Source organism: Tamandua tetradactyla, chromosome 16 (assembly GCF_023851605.1).
Source record: "Tamandua tetradactyla isolate mTamTet1 chromosome 16, mTamTet1.pri, whole genome shotgun sequence".
Taxonomy (NCBI): Eukaryota; Metazoa; Chordata; class Mammalia; order Pilosa; family Myrmecophagidae; genus Tamandua; species Tamandua tetradactyla.
Genome location: NC_135342.1, coordinates 44,402,979 through 44,424,132, shown reverse-complemented (window position 1 = coordinate 44,424,132; position 21,154 = coordinate 44,402,979). Strand labels below are relative to the sequence as shown.

Below are 21,154 nucleotides of genomic sequence, written 5' to 3'. Positions count from 1 at the left end.
TTTTTGCTGGGACCCTGACAGGTTGACAATGGTGCTTTTCTGGTCTCCTGGCTCAGTCAAAATCTGACTCTGCAGAAGTCATTGCTGCAGGGTCCAATTCTGGCTACTGGTCTCACTTCCCCTCAAGCTTCTGTACTACAGTCAGGTCTCTCCAAAACCTATCAGATCCCAAGCCCCTAGAAAGGATCTAGATAAGAGGCAAATGATTATTTGCAGCTGATGGACAACCAGCCTCCAACAGGAGGCACCCAGCATCACATTTGGACTTAGGAAGTTTCCAGAGACACAAACCACTGATTTCTACACACCAGAAAAGGTACCTGAGAGTGTATATTTATAGAAAGATACATAAAAAGACAGGTGGCATCTAGCTATAGATGCAGAAAGCTCTGTTTAAGAACCATGTAGGTACATAAATATTTGCCGATGTTGTAAAGGACAAGGCTTCCGCATCCTTGGTCACAACCAAAAACACACAATTGCCCTAGTGTATGTGGCTGGTTCCCTCTCCAGCAGTTTCCAAAAGGAGAAAGCTGGTTTCTGAGATAGTCTTTAAATGTGTGTATGTGTATCTTTCTAAAGAAAAGAGAAGGAGGGAAAGGGGAAGACAAGTGTATTTTCATGTTGTGCAGGGCAGAAAAGATGGGACTGTTTTTGGCCAGGGCGTGTTTCCACTGGAAAGGCGTGAAAGAGAAGAGAACTGCCAGAAAGGATGGCGAAAGTTTCTAGGTGGGAGCAAAACCTGGAGACTGCAGGAAGGCCGCACATCAGCAGTCCGCTGAAATCCCTTGTAGCACGTTACAATCAGTTAAGGGCAAAATAAAAATAAAAAATCAGGAGACTAAGAGGTAGCAGCTGTTTATCTTCTCGGAGATCTCAAGGGTTTCTGAAAGCCCGGCCAGGTAAGGGTGTTCCCCTGGAAGAGAATGCATAGGGGCTGAGTTCTGGCCGAGGGCTCGAGTGGGGCTGGGAAGGGTTTGGGGCAATCCACGTGCAAACCACAGCTTCCAAAGCCACGGAGCCTCTGCCGCCTATGGGCTGCTTCCGAACCCTGAGTCTTGTCTGGAGTGAGTTACGCAGTCCCCACAACATATAAATAAGTTTAGTTCTTGGTTTCCGTATGTCTTCTACATGGAGGCTAGCTGGAGATTAGTGGAGTAACAATAATTACTAATAACAACAACCATCATCATAACAATAATTAATAGATAGTATGCTCGGGGCGTCGGGGGAGGGGCTCCTTCATCCGGCGGGCCGGTGGGGGGTGGGGGCTCGGGGCGGGGCTCTATGTCTGGTAGAAGTGGTGGTAGTGGTGGTGGTGCTCATGGTGGTGATGATGCTCGTGTCTCTGCACGGCCTGGCCGGCGGGGCTCTCGTACACCACCACGGCAGGCAGTTCTCGCCCGTGCTCCCGCCCCACCCCAGGGCCGCCCGCGCCCAGCGGAGGCTGCAGGCCCCGGCACCCCTGCTGGCTCTCCTTGGCGCGGTGCTTGTGTTTCTTGTGCCCGAGGGGTGCCAGGGCGGGGAGGAGGGCCGGGCCGGCGGCCACATGGGCAGAGGGGGACACCGCAGGGCCAGTGGGCCCCAGAGGGGGTTTGCTCCTTGCCCCTCTGGTTGGGGGGCCCACACCCACACTCTTGCCCTGGGCCTTGGGGGACCTCACAAAGTGCTTGCTGCCGTCCTGGGCGCCCCGGAGCCGCTGCTGGAGCTCTGAGACCTTGGTGAATGGGGTGTCGAGGAAGTGGCAGGAGCCTGGGTCCGCACCTTGGGGCCGGCGGTGTGGGACGTGGATGGCTTCCGGCTCATGGGAGCGAGATCGGGTGGGGTTGGAGGTGCGGGGGGCCAGTTCTGACTTCTGGGCCACCAAAGGGGAGCCTAGGAACCAATGCAACAACACTTAATGAGCACTTACCGTGTGCTGGTGCCCCAGAAATCAACCCCTCCCCAGTTCTCCCAGGATGATAAATGCCAGCTGTCCTTCATCAGAGCTACCCTCCCTGGCTGCTCAAGGCCTTGGAAGAACTTCTCTGAAACGGGACTTTGGTTTGTCCGTCTGCTAAGTGGGAAGAATTTTTTCTTTGTTGGGTCTTCAAAATAAGAAATTCTCCTTCTGAGAGAAAGAAAGAATCAGATAGAGACATGGGTAACCATTCAAGGTCAATGAAAAAAGAAGGAAGTTATATTACTCAGAATATATAGAGACACCCACAGAGGAATCAAACCTATTAGGAAGATGGGGAGAAGGGAGCTGGGGGGAGTGAAATGAAGGCGGCTGCATCTTTCTCCGGAGCCGAGATGGACAGAGCAGCATATTCTTAGTGATACGGAGGTGAGGGCTGCACAGGAAGACACAGCCAAGAGGTCCTGAGGGTGACCTTGGGGAACAGGGCGGGGGTGGGTTGGAATGGAGCAGGGAACTGTTGTTTTCCCTTGTATTATAAGCCCTTGGATACTATTTTATTTTCTTCAATGTTGTGCAGGTATTCCTTCAATTTTTAAAATGTTTTTAGTGCTACCTCCTCTAAGAAGATTCGTTAGCCTGTCGGGTAAAAGCTGTGGCTTCCCTGCTGCAGTCTCGTCCTGCCCCACCAGCCCAGGAGCCCTCCCCTTGCCCAGGAGCCCTCCCCTTGCCCCGGAGCCCCCTTACCAGGCCCAAACTGGGACGTGTAGTTTTCTATCCCAGCAAGATCTAAGTAGTGGTTTCTCCGCTCGATGTTCTCATCCACGCAGTGGTGGTGGCAGCCAGCCTGCTCAACACCTTCCCCGCCCTGGAACCTGTGCAGGCGGAGCAGAGTGAGCAGGGAAGCCCTGGGCGCCGGGTGGGGCAGCCTGGCTACTGGGAAACCACCAGGACAAATCCTTTGGACCTTTCTAATTTCCTTCTGGGTCCTGGGAAGGGATTGGAGAAGGAAGAGTCACCCCTGGTCTCTGGATCCGTGTGTTCCCCTGCCAGCAAATATAAAGACCCCTGTCCAACCTCCCGTGGGCTACTGGGAGGTATGGGGGGGGGGCTTTGCTTTTGAACAGGCCCAAAAGCAAATGTGAGGGGTGACTGGTCAAAACTTAAGGCTGCCCCAAAGCCAGGCTTCATACTGTGTGTGCCCACCCTGCCCCAGGCAGACAACCTAACCCCTGGCCAGGCTCCCCCTGGATGTGCTGCCAGGGGACCCCTTTCTCCACTGCAGGACACTGGGCTCCCTGCCCCTTCCCACCCCTACATGCCCTCCCACCCACCCACCCACCCCATAACACACCCAACCCATAACACACCCAACCCATCACATACCCACATCTCCAGCCAGCCTGGATACCCCTGATTCTTGTCCCTCCCTCCTGTATTCCCCCCGTGGCCCCTACTGGAGCCATCTTCTTTTTAGCTCTATGCCAGTGCTTCTTGAACTCCTGTCATTTCCCTTACAGGATGCTCAACATAGTTTCATTGCTCCTGCATTACTGCCATTTTTCAATGTTTTTCCTTACACAGTCTCTCTCTCTTTCTTCACCTGCTCACAGCCTCTCCTTCTTCCTTCCTTCCCTCCATCCCTCCCTTCTTCCTTCCTTCCCTCCTTCCCTCCATCCCTCCCTTCTTCCTTCCTTCCTGTTCAAGAAATAACAACATGTGAATGGTAACTGCAGCATCACAATCCCTTATCCACAATTCTGAAATCCGAAAAGGCTGGAAAACCAAGGAGTTTCTTGTCATCTGGCAGCAGAGCTTACCATACATTGAAGTGAAGGCAGTTATTGTTAGCTCCCTACTGTGAGTCTTCACACATCTCCCTGCAGAAACAGCAATGTGCTAGGTCCCGGGGTCCTGCTCAGACCCTGCCTATAAGGCGTGGGGAATACACTGGCAGCACCTTTCTAAAATCTAAACCATGATGAATTCCAAAACATATCTGGCCAAAAGCACTTGGAGTAAAGGAATGCTATTTTTAAGTTGTTTTTTTTTTAATTAGTTCGATTTGTGAGTCTGTGACTCTAAAATTGATGGCAGAGACTGGGACCTCCTGCTCAGAATCCCTCCACTAGAGGTACACACCTGGTGCTTCAAACGTGCCCACGCGCACTGGGCTGCCACTTCTGGCCGGCCCCGCCATACCTGAGCGAGGCTCGCTGTTTCTTCTCCCAGCTTCGCAGCTCCTCAGTGGGCCTGGTCTCTGCTCTGGGCCTCATGCTCTGCAGATCTGAGCCCCACCCGAGAAGCAGAAAGAACCCCCTATGAGCAGGTGGCTCCCCTGAACCCTCGACCAGCCTCCTGGCCTCTGCTCCAGAGGCCTGGCATGCAGCCCTTGAAAACTGGCCCACAGCAGCTTCACAATGCATGTGTGGGGAGGGTTCTCCAAGCCAGGACAAAAATAGAGGGGCTCACAGCTACCAGTCCTTCTCACCTCCTCCCCCAAAACTCCATCTCACCCTCCCTCATCCCCACCGAGCCTGTAGGCTGCTTGCTGCACCCATTCCCACTCTGAGGCTTTGCCAGTGCAGCTCTTTCCATCGGGACCCCTTCCCTCCTCGTCCCTCTCCAAATCCTAATCCTGCAAGCACCCGCTCAAATCCCACCTCACCCACACGGCAGCTCCCAGCAAAAGCCCCAGGACCCCCTTCTGCTCCCAGGCGGGGGCTGGAGCCTTCCTGGGGGGCGGGTGGGGTGGGCTGTGCGCAGGGCGTGCCCCCACCCCCGCCCCCGGGCCCTCACCGGCGTGGTTGAGGAGGATGCGCTTCTGGCCCTGGCTGCCGTCGGGGGCCACCGTGAGCTTCACGCGCAGCGTCTTGCTCGACGTTGGGGAGTGGTTGACGGAGGAATCGACCACCTCGTAGATGGTGTGCAGCAGGCTGGTGATGTCCTACGAGGGGAGGGAAGCAGAGACCCCCGCGGGCTTCAGCACTGGGCCTTGGAAACACAACAGCCAGGGGGCCCGAAGGTTTTCCTGGAGGTACCGAAATGGCTCTGGTTCCCCAAGCCCGGCCCAAGACAAAAACTAGGTCCACTCGGGAGGGAGCAGGGAGTGGGGTGGGAAAAGGAGGCAAAGTCTGGAAAGACTGAGTGCGTTAGTACCATTGGCAGCTGGGGCTCTGTCTTCCTGGGGCCCCCAAAGGGACCCCCTCAGAAGAGTCTCATGCAGAGGCAGGGAGTTGGGGTTTATCTATCGCCCTGCAGGGTTTCCCCAGGGATGCTTCATCGGCCCCACTTCCAGGTTGCCCTGCAAGGGCTGCGTGAGCGCACAGGCTCCAGAGAAAGCCCTTAGGGAGGGTTCTGCCCCCCACAGCGATAGGTGGACCTGAGGATGACCCTGGGAGCCTGAGAGCAGCCACAGCCTCTCCTTCGGGCCTCATGAGCATATTTTGCACGGAAACTGGAAAAGTACAGATGTGTCCTTAAAAGATAAACTGTTCTTAGAACTTGATCAAATCACACCTTCTCTCTGGGGTCCCAACTGGGGTCTCCATGCCACGCTCCATGGATGCCAGAGCTGCTCTGAGATGCCTCAGAGACCCCTGAGTTGGGGGGAGGAGGAGAGGGCCGGGCTCCCCAAACCTGGCCACCCTTTGTTCTGGGCACCTGCTAAGGCCATCAGTGAGGACAGCCTTCTGTTTTAAAGGGGTTGGAAACCTTTGGAGAAGATATTTTCCAAGTCTGTAGGTCAGGCCCTCAGGTGTCCAATCAGCTGCGCAGCCAATCTTCATGCACACAGACAGATCCAGCCCCCACTTGACCCACCACCCATCCAGGCAGGGAAGTGGATGGGTGATTGGGAGGTGGGGGGACCAAGTAGGGACACTGGCCTAACCATGGGAGGCGACCTCTGCTCAGCTCAGCAGACATGCCCTGTGGCAATGCAGGCTGATAGCCCTCTCAGAGATAACAGAAATCCACAATCTTCTATTAAATTGCAGAATCGAATTTAATTTTTTAACAAAACTCTCTGGGGGTTCAGATCAGAACATCTGGGGGCCAGATGGGGATTGTGGGGTTTGAGAGCCAGGCTCTGGCTGCCCAGCTGGCTTCCTCCCCTTGGCGATCCCAGCTCCCTGTCCAGGCCTGCTGAGAACCCTGCTCCCTTCTCCTTCCCTTCAGCTTCTCTGGACAGTCACACTTGGTGCTCCCTCCAGGGAGGTGCCCCAATGTCCATTTTACAGAAGAGGAACGTAAGGGCCAACGGCAAAATCCACCACACCTCGTAGACTTTAGAAGGCCTGGGGTGTGATCCCAGCGGGTCCCAGCTGATTGCAGATCTAGGAACAGGCAGCTTGGGAAATCTCCGCTTGAACATCAACCCCACTGAGGGCACAGAGCCTGGCACAAAGGAGCAGGGAGGTGCCCATGGAATATGGGCTGCACGAACGAATGCAGAAGAGTGGAAAGAAGGTCCAGCCGCTGGCTCGGGGCTGCGGACACAGGGAGAGCTGCACTCCCAGGCGCACAGGGCTTGCAAGCAAGGCCCAGAGAGCAGGAAGGAGGAAGGTATTTATAGCCACATCTGGGGAGTGGCTTTGGAGCTAAAATTAGCCCAGGGGAAATACCAGGCTGGATCCTCCCTTGACTGGGATCCAACCTCCTGGCTCCTTGGAAGGAAAAAGAAAGGATCCCATGAGCCATGAAAGGATCCGTCTCCGGGCCAGGCTGGGCACCTCCTTGGAAACCCTCACTTCCCTGTGATTCCTCTCTCTACTGAGGGTCACGGAAAACATGGACACAGACTCAGAAAGCAGAGTCTGCCCCAAGGTTCTGCAAGGCCCCCAGGTGGGGGACACGTACTTTTACTGTCAGCATCTTCTCAACCAGCAAGGAATCAGGAAGGCAGCTGCAAGACGCTGTGTGGTCTTCACGGCTGCACAGGTGAGAGGAGAGGGCCCCTGTCGCCCGCCAAGAAGGAGGCCTGCCCACCCCAGAGGTAGCTGCCTCACTGGGCCACGCCACCTCAGCTCAGCCACCCAAGCTTGAAAGCCTGAGATCTGTTTCCCTTTGAAAATAATTATATAGTGGATGCCATTTCCCAAAGAGGCTGGGGAGGACCAGTGGCTCCCCACTCCCAGAATATACAGTCACCCCTTAGGCTTCAAGTACTCAAGGTGTACACGCCTCCACTAACAGATGCGAGCCTCATGGGAGCTCCAGGAGGCTTGCTGGGGCCCAGCTTCTATGGCCCTATTTTACAGAGGGGGAAACTGAGGCCTGATAGGGAACTGCAAGCCTGGCACCCAGTCAGGGGCTCGCTCAAGGCTGATCATGAATGTCTGAGACTTGCTGTCTGCCGCACACTGCCTGTACCCATCCGGCCGGTCCAGCCCCCTTCACTGCCAGCATTGCTGGTGTCTTCTCAGCTCTGCAGCTGGAGGGAAGTTGGCAGTGTCATCTAAACCATCTCCCAACTGCATAGGGTTCCAAACTAGGGAGGGTCTCCACCACTTCCAAAGTGGCCCCTTCTACCTGCCCAGAATCTTCTGGTAATAGTTCCCTGATTATATTTAGTAAACTACACCCTGACTTTCAGTCTGTATGGTTTGTATGTCAAATAACCTTTCCAGAAAGAGCACATGGCTATACTCAGCCAACTCATTTATCACAAACCCATAGCAAAAAGGACTGGCTCTGATTGAGCCAGGCACCTGACTCAATCAGAGCCATGGAAGGTGGGTTCTGGAACTTTCGTTGACTCTCATTGGGGGGCGGTAGGGTGCTGAGACAGTCAGCTGTCACCTTACTACTGCCCAGGGGAGTATCTACCTGATAATAAATGTCGCAGAGGACACAGAGCCATGAAGGCCTGGTCCTGAAGACACGGAGCCTCTGGATCCAGCCATGCCTGAAGTCAGTTTTCCGGACCAAATTTCAGCTGCATGAGCCAAGAGATACTTTCTGTTTTTTAACTTACAGTGGTTCAAGCTGAGATTCCAACACTTATATCCCAGAGTTCCAAATGAGTAAAAGCCAGTCCTGGCTTCCTCCATCAACCAAAGGGAGGCTGAGGAGGAGGTAGCCTTTTTACCCAAGTCTCTCCTTACAGCTTAAAGGCCAATTTGCTCCTGAGCCATCCACGGAGGAAAGGATGCTCAGCCCCAGTGCCTGTCCGAGAATGCCCAGCAGCCCTCACACCCAGACTGGAGGCGGGTGGGGAGCCCAGCTGTGCTAACCTCAGAGCTCCGTGCCAAATGCCCAGAAACTGGGCCACACACCCAAAAACGAAGGCCTCCTGTGGAGGGCAAAAGACAGACAGAGGCTTGGCATGACATGCCCTCAGCTCCTGGAATCAAATCCTGCCTCCCTGCCAGGTCTCCACAGCCCCGCTGACCACCACCCCCCCCCCCCCCCGCCCTGATCCGGCTCTCTGACCACAGCCACATCTCTTCTGTTTAAGCCACAACCACACCAGTCTCTTTCGGTTCCTTAAGCACCCCAAGCCTCTGCCCTTGCCACCTCTGAGCCTGGAGCTCTCTCCCAGCTTTGCGTGCTGCATGGCTCCTGTGCCGCCTCCTCCAAGAAGTCTTCCCTGGCCATCCCACCCATCTCCCCCCTGTTCCTGTCTGTTGCCTTCATTGAATGCTTCCCGGCTTACAATGACCCTATAATTGTTTAGGCTCTCATCCCTCATCAGACTGGCAGAGCTGCAAGGCTGGGAAGCGAGTTTGCTTTATTCTCTCAGTGCCCTCAGTGCTTTGTAGTATGCCTGGGCTGACAGGCACGGAGAAAGGGTGGAGGGAGCACAGGGAGGTTGGGGAGAGGGCAGGGGCAGGGACATGTGGGGGCAGACAGAGCGAGGGATGATGTGGACAGAACAGGCTTGCGAGGGACCTGGCCATGAGCTGGGCCGCAGGGCCTCCACTCACCCGCTCTTAGGGCTGGAGCTGTTCATCCCACACCCTGCCTCCGACTCCTGGGCAGAATGACTGACCCTACATCTGGGGCTCTGGGATCAAAGGGAGGGAAGCAGGACAGGACTCTGTTGGAGCCTGGAGGGAGCAGTACCTGGGCTGGGCACGGGCCCCAGCTGCTCGTCCTTGTCTCCGTCCTTTGTCCCCACTCTCAGGGCATCTCTATGATGTCCCTTCAGGTCTCCCTGAAATCCCAATAGCCTTACCGCCCTCATTTCCTCCCACCTCCACCCCCTACCCAGCAGCCACTTCCCTTTGGGGCAAGAGGCAGGGGCAGCAGTGGTTGGGGACAAGGGCGAGCAGGCGTACTCCCCTCGCATATGACCTTCCACTCACCTCACGTGTGACCTTGCCATTGTTATCAAAGTCATACAGGGTGAAAGTCCACTCCTGCCGGCTGTCCTCCTCCACAGACACGTCGCACTGCAGCTCCTGGGACAGACAGACAGACAGGTGTGGCACTTGCTCCTAGCTGGAGGCAGGTGACAGGCAGTTCAGGTCCTCTGCCTTCCCCAGACCTCAGGAAGGAGGAGCTCACAGAGGCTTGGCCTGAGGGATGCCCACAGGGGGCCGGACAGCCGCTGGGCTAGAAGGACTAGAAGCTGCTAGAAGCCAGGCAGGGCTCCCAGGATGGGCCACAGGAGCAGGAGGGCAGGAGAGGGTAGGCATTAAGAGCTAAAACTCGAGAGTCAGCCCCAAGTGCTAGCCTCTGCTGGACTCTCCACAGACCACATGACCCTGAGCATGTCCCTGCCCTTCTCTGTGCTTCAATTTCCCCAGATATAAATTATGAAAAATGACAGTCTCCCCATGAGGTTGTTGGGAGGACTGACCACCCCTCTCCCCACCTACCTCGGACTTCCCCTGCAGCTGTGCTGGATGGTTCCCAATCCCCCACCTCTAGCTCCCTGCTTCTCTGTCCCAGGGCAGCCCTGAAGAGCTGAGGATTTAGTGCCCCCAGAGGCAACTCAGACGAATGGGAGACTAAAGTTGGTGAATAAGGCCCCAGCTTCCTCATCCCTGCTGGGACAGTTCTGGAGCGTCCTGTACGGTTCTTTGGAGGGTCTCCAGGAAGACTGAGCAGCCCATGCGTTGCCCCACCCAGCCCACCCTTTAGGCTTCCCTCCTTTCCCGCTCCCTCGCTCTTGCTCCCTGGCTCTTGCTCCCTGGGATTGCCTCCCCAATTCGCCACTCCCTCTGCCCCCCAAGGCCTTGGCCCAGGGTCTGCTTTGGGGGAACTGGAAACAAGAAGAATGTAAATGGCTTGGCATGTGTCTGATAGATACGCACGTTAGTGGTAGTTGCTATTCTTGTCTTAGCTGTAATGATTATTAACACAACCATCATTTTATTAACATTATTCACAGAGAACAGATATTTAACCATCAAGTAGCTGTGAAGCAATGAGCAACCCATCACTGGGGCTGGTTGAGTATCAGGTAGAAAGTTCTAGAAAGGATGGATGGCTTTTGTTCTTGTATAAAAACAAGAACAGATGATCCCAGACCATTCTGTTCCATGTCTTGCCTCTGCCTCCCCGTCTTCTGCCACAAAGAAGCTGGCACCTGGCTGGCCCAGCATGGCGACAAGCTCAGCCCCTAAAGGGGAAGGCATCTGGCCTCCAAGTGCTCCATGCCTGGCCACAGCGGATCTGCCCTGGCTTCTGCAGCTGAGCTGTTTCCCTCTAGCAGTTCACAGGCCAGCCCACACTGAGTTCAAAGCCAGCCTTCCCTTTTTTGTAACATGCCCGTTGGACGCCTCCGCGTGCCGGCTCTCCTTGCCAAGGCCCTGTTTCATGTGACACAACACACCATGTATACACGTGCCCCCCGACTCACACCAAGGCACATGCACATACACACACCTACATAAAGACACACTCTGTACACACACTTATGTACTCACACACTCACTTTCGCACACAGAGGTGTGCTTACCTGTTTCCCTCTCCCCGACCCCTCCACTGGGCTCCACGAGACAGCTCTGGTTTGAAGTTCAGAAATACCAGCAGAGTAATGCTCCCCACTTCTCCCCACCTCTGTCGCATGTGCATCTTCCTGTCCCCCTCACTGATCTGGACTTCTCAGGTGAGTCCTTGGCAGTCAGCCAGCCCCCTCAGGCTTCCAGGGAAGTGAGATGCCCAGGTTTGAGCCTTAACCCTCTGCTGCCAGGCTTGGCCTGCTGCTTCCCCAAGATCCCCGGCACACGTGCAGGCACCTGAGTGTCCTCGGTCTAGGGGAGGGAGGAGGGGGTAGATTCCTAGAAGAAGCTGATAACCCTGGCTCCTCCATTGGGCACTGCCTGTCCTCCATCAGTACCTGCATCCTGGGCCCCTGGTGACTTGTCTCAACCCCACTGTGGTGTCACCTTCCCCACACCCCACCCTCCCCAATGCCCCCATGTCACCTCCCCCACACCCCACTGTCCTTCTTGGGCCCACTCTGTGCCAGCCACTACAATTCAGCCATACAGCACACAGCACTCTCATACCTCCTGACCTCTGCCCCTGCTGTCCCCTCTGCTTGAAGTGCCCTCCTTCGCTGGGCACCCTCTCTCCAACTCTCACCATCCCAGGGGCTCCCGCCTCACTTTGCTGGCAGCGGTGCTGCCTCCTCCTGGCACTGCACAGGGCATTCCCACACTCTCCCACCCCATCCTGTCTCTGATGGCACAGTTACTGTATCTGTACCTCCCACCTCACTGTGCACCCAGGTCCCTGCTAACCAGCAGGTGCCCATTAGCACTGGCCAGAAGGAAGACTGAGAGTGCTTCCTCTCTACCAGACACCCTTCTAAGCACAGTGGGTACACAGGCCCCTAATTCTCCCAGCACCCTCATGGGATGGAGACGACCACTTCCCACCTCACAGAGGAGTGAGGCAGCTGACAAAAAAGGGAGACTTGTCCTGGGCCCCCACACTACCAGGATTTGAACCCAGGCCTGCTGGCTCTGAGCTCTGCCCCACTGTTTCAGAAAGGAAAGCAGGGAGGGGTGGGAGAAGGCAGAAAGAAGCTGGTCCATTCCATGTGGGCGGGCCTGGGTCTCGCTCACTCATCTCTGAGTGCTCTGCTCTGTGCTTGGTGTGTAGAAGGAGCACAGTACACTGCTGGGGCTTGGGGCTGGGGAGGAGGCGATGGACAGACCACCAGCTCTAGAAGAACATGTTCAAGACCAGACACACCCCTTTCCCCAGGCCACACCTTTCACAGGGCACAGGGGGAACCTGAGGCCCAGACAGGGTGCGGGACCTGCCCAGGCCTCATGATCACGCAGCCCCACGTGAGACTACAAGGGCAGGTGACACCTATGAGGACAATGAGGCCTAAGAGGAAGGTGGTCACATAGCACAGGGACAGTTGCTTCCCTGGCCCACTCTCATGCCCTTCCCGGCATCCTGGGCCACCACCTGCCATGGAGAGGATGAGGGTCAGGCTGGGGCAGGGGCTGCAATACATTCTCGAGTGTCCTGTACCAAGCTAGCGGCAGCCCCAGATGTGGCAGGAGGAGCCTTCTGCAGGGGTCAGCTTTTGTGCAGGAGATGAGGGGCCTCACCTCTGGACAAGGGAGCTTCCCTCTTCTCAAAGCACCACCGGGAAGAGAAAGCCCAGCTCCCCAAGCCCAGCCTTGGGAAAGAAAACTTACTTCAAATTTCAGCTGCTTCTTGGAGCCCGGGCAAGGCTCACTTGCCTTCTCCATCCTCTTCTCATCTCCGCTGCCCAGGCCGTCAGTCTTCTCAGGTGGCAGGGCCACTGCAGGGAGGCAAGGGAGAAAGCATGAGAAGGGACCCTGCGCCTCACTCCATCCAGGACAGGGCTGGCCGGGCTGCTCCACTTGGTTGTGACTTTGTCACCAGGGCCAGAGTGCCAGGGGTCTCCTGCCCCAGGAGAGACCACCTCCAAAAGCGTCTGCGGCAGCCACTTAGCTTCCCACCCAGCATCCCTCTTGGGCCTCTGCTCTCTGCACCCACTTGGCAGCCGAAGTGAGCAGCCTTCAATGTGGCCTCCAGGAGGATGTGTGGACACCTAGGGCAGTGTTCGCCAAAGGGTAGGAGGATGGGGGCAGAGATCTCAGGGACCAGGAACCATGCTGTCTTCTGCACATTCTCACGGCCCTCTGAGCTGACATGGCCCAAGGGTGGAGGAGGAAGAGGAGTCACTGAAGCAGGGTCCAATATGACGGGCACATGTGGGCATGTCTGTATGCACACACACACATGTGTACACACACAATGGCCACACATATACATGCAGGCACACTTTCACATACGCACATGTACATGTACACAACACCTACATCCACGTGTGCATGGGCCACATACACTCACTCATCTGTATACACACTCACATACACATGTGCATCACACATGCACATACCACACACACAGGCATGCACACAGAAACACACGTACACATTCACACAAGTGTTTTCAGAGAGACAGCATACCCTGTGCCAAGACCTTTCCTTTGCCCTCTGCTCACCTACGGGGTCCTCTCCCCTGCCAAAGGTCGTGGTCCTTTGTGTGACCTTCCAGGGTCAGTGGAAGAGGGAACGTGAGAGCCCGTGACGTTTCCCATGAAGGCCCAGAAGGTCCCAGGAGGACAGCTCAGGATCGCGTCTCCAGGGTTGCATCCCACCTGCCTTGACCTAGGACTCCAGCCCACAAGGTTCCATTCAATCTGGAAATGCCCCATGAGACTCCCGTGGTCCCTTCTGCCCATCCATCTGCCCGATGCAGGGGGACCTGGGCTTGGCGGGTACTTGCTTTTCCAGAACATATTCAGAGCTACCCTGTCATCAGAGCCCTGTAGCTGCCCTGGGGCAGTGGCCTTCCTCTTTCACAGGGGAGCAGACTGAGCCTGGCTTCAACTCCAGGGACGGTCCCACCCCGCCTGCAGGGAGTGAGGCTGCCCGCAGGTCACAGCAGCCTGGCCAGCCACCCCAGCCAGAGCTCAGGCATGCTGGGCCTTCTTGGAAAGTCAGGAGTGTGGAGAGCTGGGGCCGCCAGGCCAGGAAACTAGTTGGAGGTTTTGGCCCTGCTGACCCCGCACCCCACCACGCTCACACCCAAGAGTGGCGCTGGGGCAGGCCCAGCAGGGTTCTCCCGGGGGGACTGGGCCCTGGCTCTCCCACTTTGCTCTTGTCCTGCAGGCCCTGGGGCTCTCTCCTCAGCAGTCATCTGAAGGCTTCCAGTCGCTCCCTTTGTGCCTTGGTGGCCACTGTGGTTAAAACTCAGGCGGCGGAGTCACGGGGCCTGGCCCACACTCCATTGACAGGACACCCATTGGTCACTGACTCGCTCAGCCCTCCTGGCAGGCTGCGATGCACTTCCTATCACTAACTCCATTTTCCAGAAAGGGAAACTGAGGCAGGGAGTAGCCATGTGCTCTGCTATGAGTGACGGGGCTGGGATGTGAGTCTGAGCAGCCTGACTCCGGAGTCTGCGCTCAGCACCGCTCGGCACCACTCAGCAGGTCGCCGGGGCCTCCGGGCTCCCCCCAGGGCACCACGCCCTGCTCCCAGCCTGCGCTGCTTCAGTTCTAACCCTCCCTGCACTGTGACCCTGGGTGGGTCGTGCAACTCCTCTACTTGGCTCAGTCTCTCCACCTGCAAAATAGGGATGAAAATGGACCCTTGCGCAGAAGGTTCTGTAGGATTCAACCAGCTCGGACAAGGAAGGGCCGAGAACCTGGGCCCCGGCACACGGGGCTGCCGCCTGCCAGCAGCTGTTGAGGAAAAGATGCCCCTTCCCCACTGGCTCTTTGTGAATCCAGGCAGTCGGTGGCTGCGTTTGCTCACAGATGAGGCTTTGGGGATACAACTGGACACAGATGCTTGTAGCAAGTGCATGCAGGCCAAGGTGGGGGGGCTCCAGGTCCCCAGGGCAGATAGCGCAGGGACAGAAGGACCCCGGTGGAAATGCAGGACCCAGCATGGCAGCCCCCCCCCCAACAGCTCCCGCTCCCCAGCTGGGTCTGGGGGCCAGGGCGTGGCATGTGGGTGCCCTCTTCCTTGCCCTCACCCTGAGCACACAGCAGGAAGCAGGGAGCCTCCTTCTGCAATGGACCCCACGTTGGGGCAGTGACTCCTTCACACTGTCAGGAGCTCGGGCTGGGGACCCCCACCCAAGTCCTGACCCGGCTCCTCTCCTGGAGTTGGGAGAGGTGCTTTGGCAGAAGGAGGCCAATGAGGAAAAACCTAAAATGTTATCCGGCCCCCGACAGACCTCTGGGGTGGAGCAGGGGGCTTCCTCACTGTTGGGGTAGTTTTCCACAGGAAGGTCACTGACTCTGACTGCTTCCAATATAATCCATGAAAACAAAGACCTATCCTCCCTCAACAGCCAGGTATGTGTGTGTGTGTGTGAGTGAGTGTGTAGGGGGGCAGGTCTCACTCCAGTCCCTGAGTCCCCCAAGCCAGGGAAGGCAGGGGGACGCGCTAGCCAGTGGTCCCAGGACAACCAAGCACACAGCCTGGGCCACCCTGCCTCCTCCATCCCAACTCCTCCTGGTGCCCCAGCAGCTCAGGGTGCCACCATCATGGGATGTCATGGGGTACAAGGCATGGTCACTTCTACCAGGGCTCAGAGCAGTAGAAACTACTGTCATTCCCATTTTTAAATTGATAAAAATGAGGCAATAAGGTTGAAAGGCTTGTCCGAGTGAGTCAGGGAGGCAGATCTCTCCCCATTTCCAGAATCTGGAAGCTTCCAGCATCTCTGGTATTTTCTTCTCTAGTGGGAGCAGCTGAGCTTAGCAGGAGAGCGTGATGGATGAGAGGGCACATGTAGATGCAAATAGGAGGTCCAAAGCCTGCCTCTGCCGGACCTGGGCAGCCCCGGGCAAGGAGCTCGACTTCCCTGCAGCCAGGTTCCTTGTCTGTAAAATGGGGTACAGTGAGAAAAGGGGCCAGCATGCACTGGGTGCTCAATAAATGCTGGCATTACAAAGGATGTGCATAAGCCAGGGTCCCAAGCGGACTGTGGAGACCCAAACAATCCCCCTTACCTCAAAATTTGCTCCACTGGAGAAACCACAGTGACATGATGGCTTGCAACATCCTCCATTCACCACCACCACCCCGCACCCCCCTCCCGAAAAAAAAAAAGAAGAAAGAAGAAAAACAAAGTCCAGTTCCATCTTCAAAGCTGCTGCCTCCCTCAGCAGAGGTCCTGGCTGGAGATGCAAGCTGGCCAGGCTTATCAAAACCAAACTTCAAGTTCAAAGAGAAGTTATCAGAAAACTACCTTCAGGTTCAATGTTACCTTTCAAGTTCCACTTGATAAAACCCAAAGAAAGGAAACTTCTGTCGCTGCTCTCTCCTTCTCTGAACCCCTCCCCTCCCCCTCCCTCTCTGGGCAGAAGGGATTCAGGTCCTCCCTGCCTCCCTTCCTTTCTCTCACCCTGGAGGTGGATCACATCCCCCTCGGCCCCTCTCCCTCTTCACAGGTTTTCTCCAATGTCCAGCATGGGCTGGGTAGGGTCCCTCATCCCATCCCCAACCAATGGGTCCCCCAGCATGGGGCTGGGCATGGGTGCACTGTAGGGCCAGATGCATCAGCACCCTCTGTGACAGTCAGCACCCCCTCAGGAAAGGAGGCCCTTCACCCGATTGCCAGAAGATGGTAGAGACCAGACAGAAAGTCATGCAGAACACAAAGTCAGAGGCAGGGAATCTCCGGGGGCTCAGATACCTGCTGCTACATCACAGCTGAATGCCCTGAAACCAAGTGGAGTCTAACCACCACCTGCCCCAGCCAACCCTGAGCAGGACAAATCACCTTCACCCATCCACTTTCAGGCAGAAAAGATCCTTGACAGGAGAAGGGTGAGTGGAGCTGGCTGCAGGCCACCCAGGGCAACCCACCCAAGGGAGAGCAGTATTTGGGTCAGGATGGGCTTTGGCACTGGAGTCCCAGCCCATTTTCTGTCTCTCACTCCTGCTCAGTCCGGCAATCATGTTTTCAGTCATTGATTTGGGGGGACGCGATTTCAGGAGGACTCTGGTCACTCTTCAATTGCAAACAGTTGGAATTGCTGTAACCTGAGCGATGAAAGGAAAGCAGGAGGAAAGGTGGGAGAAAAATGAATGGAAGGGACAGAGTAAGGAGGAAAGCAAGGCCTTTCACTTGACCGTGAAGCCCCAACTCAGCACGGGAGTTGGCAAACTATGGCCCGAGGGACAAATCCATCCAGCCTGTTTTTGTAAATAGGTCTTATTGGGACGTGTCATGTTCATTTGTTTATGTCCGGTCTTTGGCTGCCCTTGCTCTGCAATGGCCAAGCTGTAGAGTTGTGACAGAGACCAGATGGCCTGCAAAACCTAAAATATGCACTATTGGCCCTTTACAGAAAAACTAGCGGGCCACTGCTTTAGGGGATGCAGCCCCTGCCCCCACCAGGGTGCATGCTTGACAGCAGGGCACAGGCTGGAACTCACCCACCGCTCGCCTGCCCAACCAGAAACCCCTGTACAGTCTACAACCTGTCCGATCATACCCGGTGGCCCTGAAGAAAGAAAACGTCAACTCTGCTTTAAGCCCCCACGATTCTGGGGCAGGATATGGAGCTCCTTCCCTTTGGAAGCTGCTCCCGCCTGTCCCTCTTCCCGCTGTGGCCAAGGCGGGCTGTGTTTACCAGATGACGGTTCTCTCCCTCATTAGCCCCCAACTGGGCATCTCTCCACCCCCAGCAACTGCCAGATTAAATGCATTACTTGACCATCTTCACCCAGCTTCCTTTGATGTTTCCTTCTCAAGCTTCAAAATACCTTTTGGAGGGAGATCAGACAGCATTAAACAGAATTACTAATTAATTAAGCAAAGTTAAATTTTAAACACTGTTTGTTGTGTTAGCCAAAAGCCTGAACAGAACAGACTTTTTTTTTCCTCCACTGAGATCAAAGACAATCTCTTCCCTCTCCCCTCCCCCAGTTTAAAAAAAAAGGAAGGGAGGAGGGAAGAAAGAGAGAGACAGAAGAGCACGCCTGAGCCTCCCCTGGGAGGAGTCAGGGAATACCTGGATGGGGGTAACTCTGATCACGGGTCTGGAATCCCATGCACAGGGTGGGCCCAACGGGGCATCGGTGGCTCATTTTGGACTCATGTTGGGACCATGGTCACTTTCTTGGGACTGTTAACCCTGGCAAATAGTAGTGACAGGCAGCAGGATGGCAGAGCCCACCCAGCCTGCGCTGCTGACAGCTGGCACCACCCAAAGAGCACAAGAAGGGCTGGGAAACAAAGCAGATCCACCCCCCATTCCCTGCTGCCCCCACCTCCTAAGCAACCCACAAGATGAGTAGCTTGGGGCTCTTCCCCCTATGGTCATTTGGGAGTTGGGGCCATGCACTTTCTACCCTGACTCAGGCTACCATGTCACTTTGTCCAGTCTAACCTGGGGTCTTCTGATTCTTTTTCCAAGCCTGCTACATCTGCCCAGCTGGACTACAGACTTCTTGAGAGCTAAGGTCTGGCTGGCCTCTGCTTCTGGGTCACCCACCATGCCTGGCATGTGACATCACACACAGAGCAGGCACCACAGAACGTTTTTCTGAACTGTACCAAATCCTACAGGGAGGCATAGGCTGGCTGCATACCAAAAACACAATTCTGGCTTGATTGAGACTGAGCACTAACATGGGAAAAAGGGATGGTTGAAATGGAGGAGGGAGGTCTACTCCTGAATCCCACACTTAAGCTAAATCCAAACCCTAAACCCTGGATGACATCAGTAAGTGCCAGCTTATCTTAGACACAATCCAGAAAGGCCTGCTTGTTATTAAACTTTGGAAGTCGAGACTAAAATTTGAAACACAGTTATGACTAAATTAGCCCCATCAAAGTCCAGAAATTATTACTATTTTGAATGTGTGGCGGACACCTCTCATAGTCCAGTTACCTGGCAAAGTCTTCTCAGTTGATACAGTGTAAAATTTAACACAAGCCAGGACCTCCTTGCTGGAATCTGGATACTCACTCTAACGTAGCCACACTCATTTCTCAATTGTCCAGTACAGATCATCTGCAGCAAATATTTTAGTCTCTGCATAGCTTGCAGGATGTTGCTGAGACCTTAGCCCACCAACAGCAGCTGTCAGAGGGAATGCAGATGAATTTTAATATTAGCCCACGCCAAATATAATTAGGCGGGTAGATCTGCTGCCAAAAAAAAGAGAAGGATATCGTATGTGCATTCCAAGCCAATGGCTTCTTGCATTTCTGCACCAGGCTCTCTGTAGGGAGGGAGGATACTGGAGAAGTGAGCAGACACACTGCTCTATGTGTAAACGCAGCCATCACACATGGGTGGGCTGCATCAGGGATGCTAGTGGAGTTAGTAATTGTTGTGGACGTTTAGGAAGTGCTTGTTAAATCTATGCAGGGTGTGGAACTAGTCACATTTCACAAAAGAGGAATCTAAACTTCAAAAGTAAAATGAATTGAGCCATTTCCTAGCTTAAAACCCTCCAGTGGCTTCCTTTCCCTGCGGATGACTCCAAAGGCTTCCCTGATGAGCTCTCCATGGAACTTCTTCCCCCTTTTTTGACCTTGCCGTGCTCTCATGCTGCTATCCCTGCCAAGAACATTCTTCCTCTCTCTTTCTCTCTCCAACTCCTGCTCATCCTTCAGGTCTTCAGCTTAAGCATCACGTTCTCTGAGAAGCAAGCCCTTTGCGGTTTTCCCACGAAGTGTGCCCATATTACACTGCGATGGAGTGGATTATGTGCCCCGGTATGGACGTGTTCTTGGTCTTGCTCTGCATTCTGGTGGGTGTGGATCCATTGTAAATAGGATCTCTTCAAGACGTGACTTCAGTTAAGGTGTGGCCCCACTGAATCAGGCTGGGCTTTCATCCAGATGACTGGAGTCCTTTATAGGCAGAGCGAAAATCATATGGAGAGAGAAGCCATGGGGCACAGCCAGAAGCTGGAAGTCAATGGAACCAAGAAGAGAAAGGAGAAGATGCTGCCCTGTGCCCTGCCACATGATGGAAAAACTAAGGACCAAGGATCGCCGGAAGCCAGCACCAGAACACATAGTCTTCAGGAAGAAAGCATCACCTTTGATGCCTTGGACTTCTCCTAGCCTCAAAAATGTGAGCCAGTAGAGTCTTGTTATTTAAGCCAACCCACTGTATGGTATTTGTTTTAGCAGCCAGGAAACCAGAACATATGCCATTATCATCACTCACTTAATTGTCTAAATCTTCCCACTGTCGTCCTGAGAACTAGTACAGGGCATGTTATACAATAGGTGCTTAGTGATAAAGTTTTTTACTGAAACTATCACAAGACCCACAACCAGGCTCTGAACACCAGTGTGGCAACAGAAATGATAAAATCCCAGTTGACTGACTCCCTGGCACCTGCCTTGCCCAAAATGTGACACCACAGTAGCTGACAGCTGTTCCTGCCCGTGCAGTGACCATTCCACTCCCAATAACAGCCGCCTGGCTTTCCTCCGGCCAGCCACCCTTCCCCCACTCTCATGGGCCTGGTTTGCAACCCATCCTCAGGGTGGACCCAGCACCGTTCCTGCCCCAGCCAATCTCTTCCCCACGGCCACTGTGGCTGAGCCTCTAGGAGAATTAATTACGATGTAAGCATCAGAGTCTCCTCACTTCCAAGTGGGAAGGGGCCCTAGAAATGTGTTCACATGGTTATATGTTTTTGCAAAATTTTCGAAATTAGACATTTTATCTCAATCTGTTAAGACCACTGTCTCTTTCCATTCTGACTTTCCCTTCCTTCTGTCAGGTGGGGATGGTGTGAACATAGGCCTGTCTGAGATTGAGCTACAGGAAAGGAGAGTTGGAGCTATATTTGTTTAGGTAAGCAGAATGTACATAAATATATATATATATGGTTTACAGTCATGAAAGAATCATGTATCCTTTTTCTTAAAGAGCCCCCACCCCAAATTATAAACACTTGAGGGCCCACAAAATCTGGATCCAACCTGGTTGGTAAAATGAGAGTCAGACTTTCACAGGAATTTTTGGGGAGTCGGGGGCTCCCTTTCTCCTGAGATTACTGAGCTCAGAGGATGTGAGAGCCTGGAGTTGGGGACAGCCATCATTACCCCTATAGGGCTAAGAGCAGGGCAAAGAGGGACGATGGAGAGGGAAAGAGAGAAGGGAAGGAAGGAGGGAGTGAAGTGTGAGTGTGTGAGTGTGTGAGTGTGTGAGTGTGTGTGTGTGTGTGTGCAGATGACACAGTTGAGCTCCTGGGGCCACCCTGGCCTTTTTAGGCAAGATCTGCCCTATGAGTTTTCAGTTCCATG

General features: G+C 54.7%; 1 protein-coding gene across 2 annotated transcripts in view; it reads right to left on the bottom strand.

The window, feature by feature from the left end:
- Nucleotides 1-842: 842 nt before the first annotated feature.
- Nucleotides 843-21,154, bottom strand: part of NKD1 (NKD inhibitor of Wnt signaling pathway 1) — a 78,822-nt gene continuing 58,510 nt past the window's right edge. For both annotated transcript variants that reach the window (XM_077132400.1, XM_077132401.1), the window contains 6 exons: nucleotides 12,517-12,623; nucleotides 9,211-9,306; nucleotides 4,700-4,847; nucleotides 4,103-4,187; nucleotides 2,648-2,775; nucleotides 843-1,875 (listed from right to left, as the gene is read on the bottom strand). In XM_077132400.1, the coding sequence (XP_076988515.1) occupies nucleotides 1,286-1,875; nucleotides 2,648-2,775; nucleotides 4,103-4,187; nucleotides 4,700-4,847; nucleotides 9,211-9,306; nucleotides 12,517-12,623 (1,154 nt within the window). In that variant the 3' untranslated portion in view covers nucleotides 843-1,285. The remainder of the gene's footprint in view (nucleotides 1,876-2,647; nucleotides 2,776-4,102; nucleotides 4,188-4,699; nucleotides 4,848-9,210; nucleotides 9,307-12,516; nucleotides 12,624-21,154) is intronic.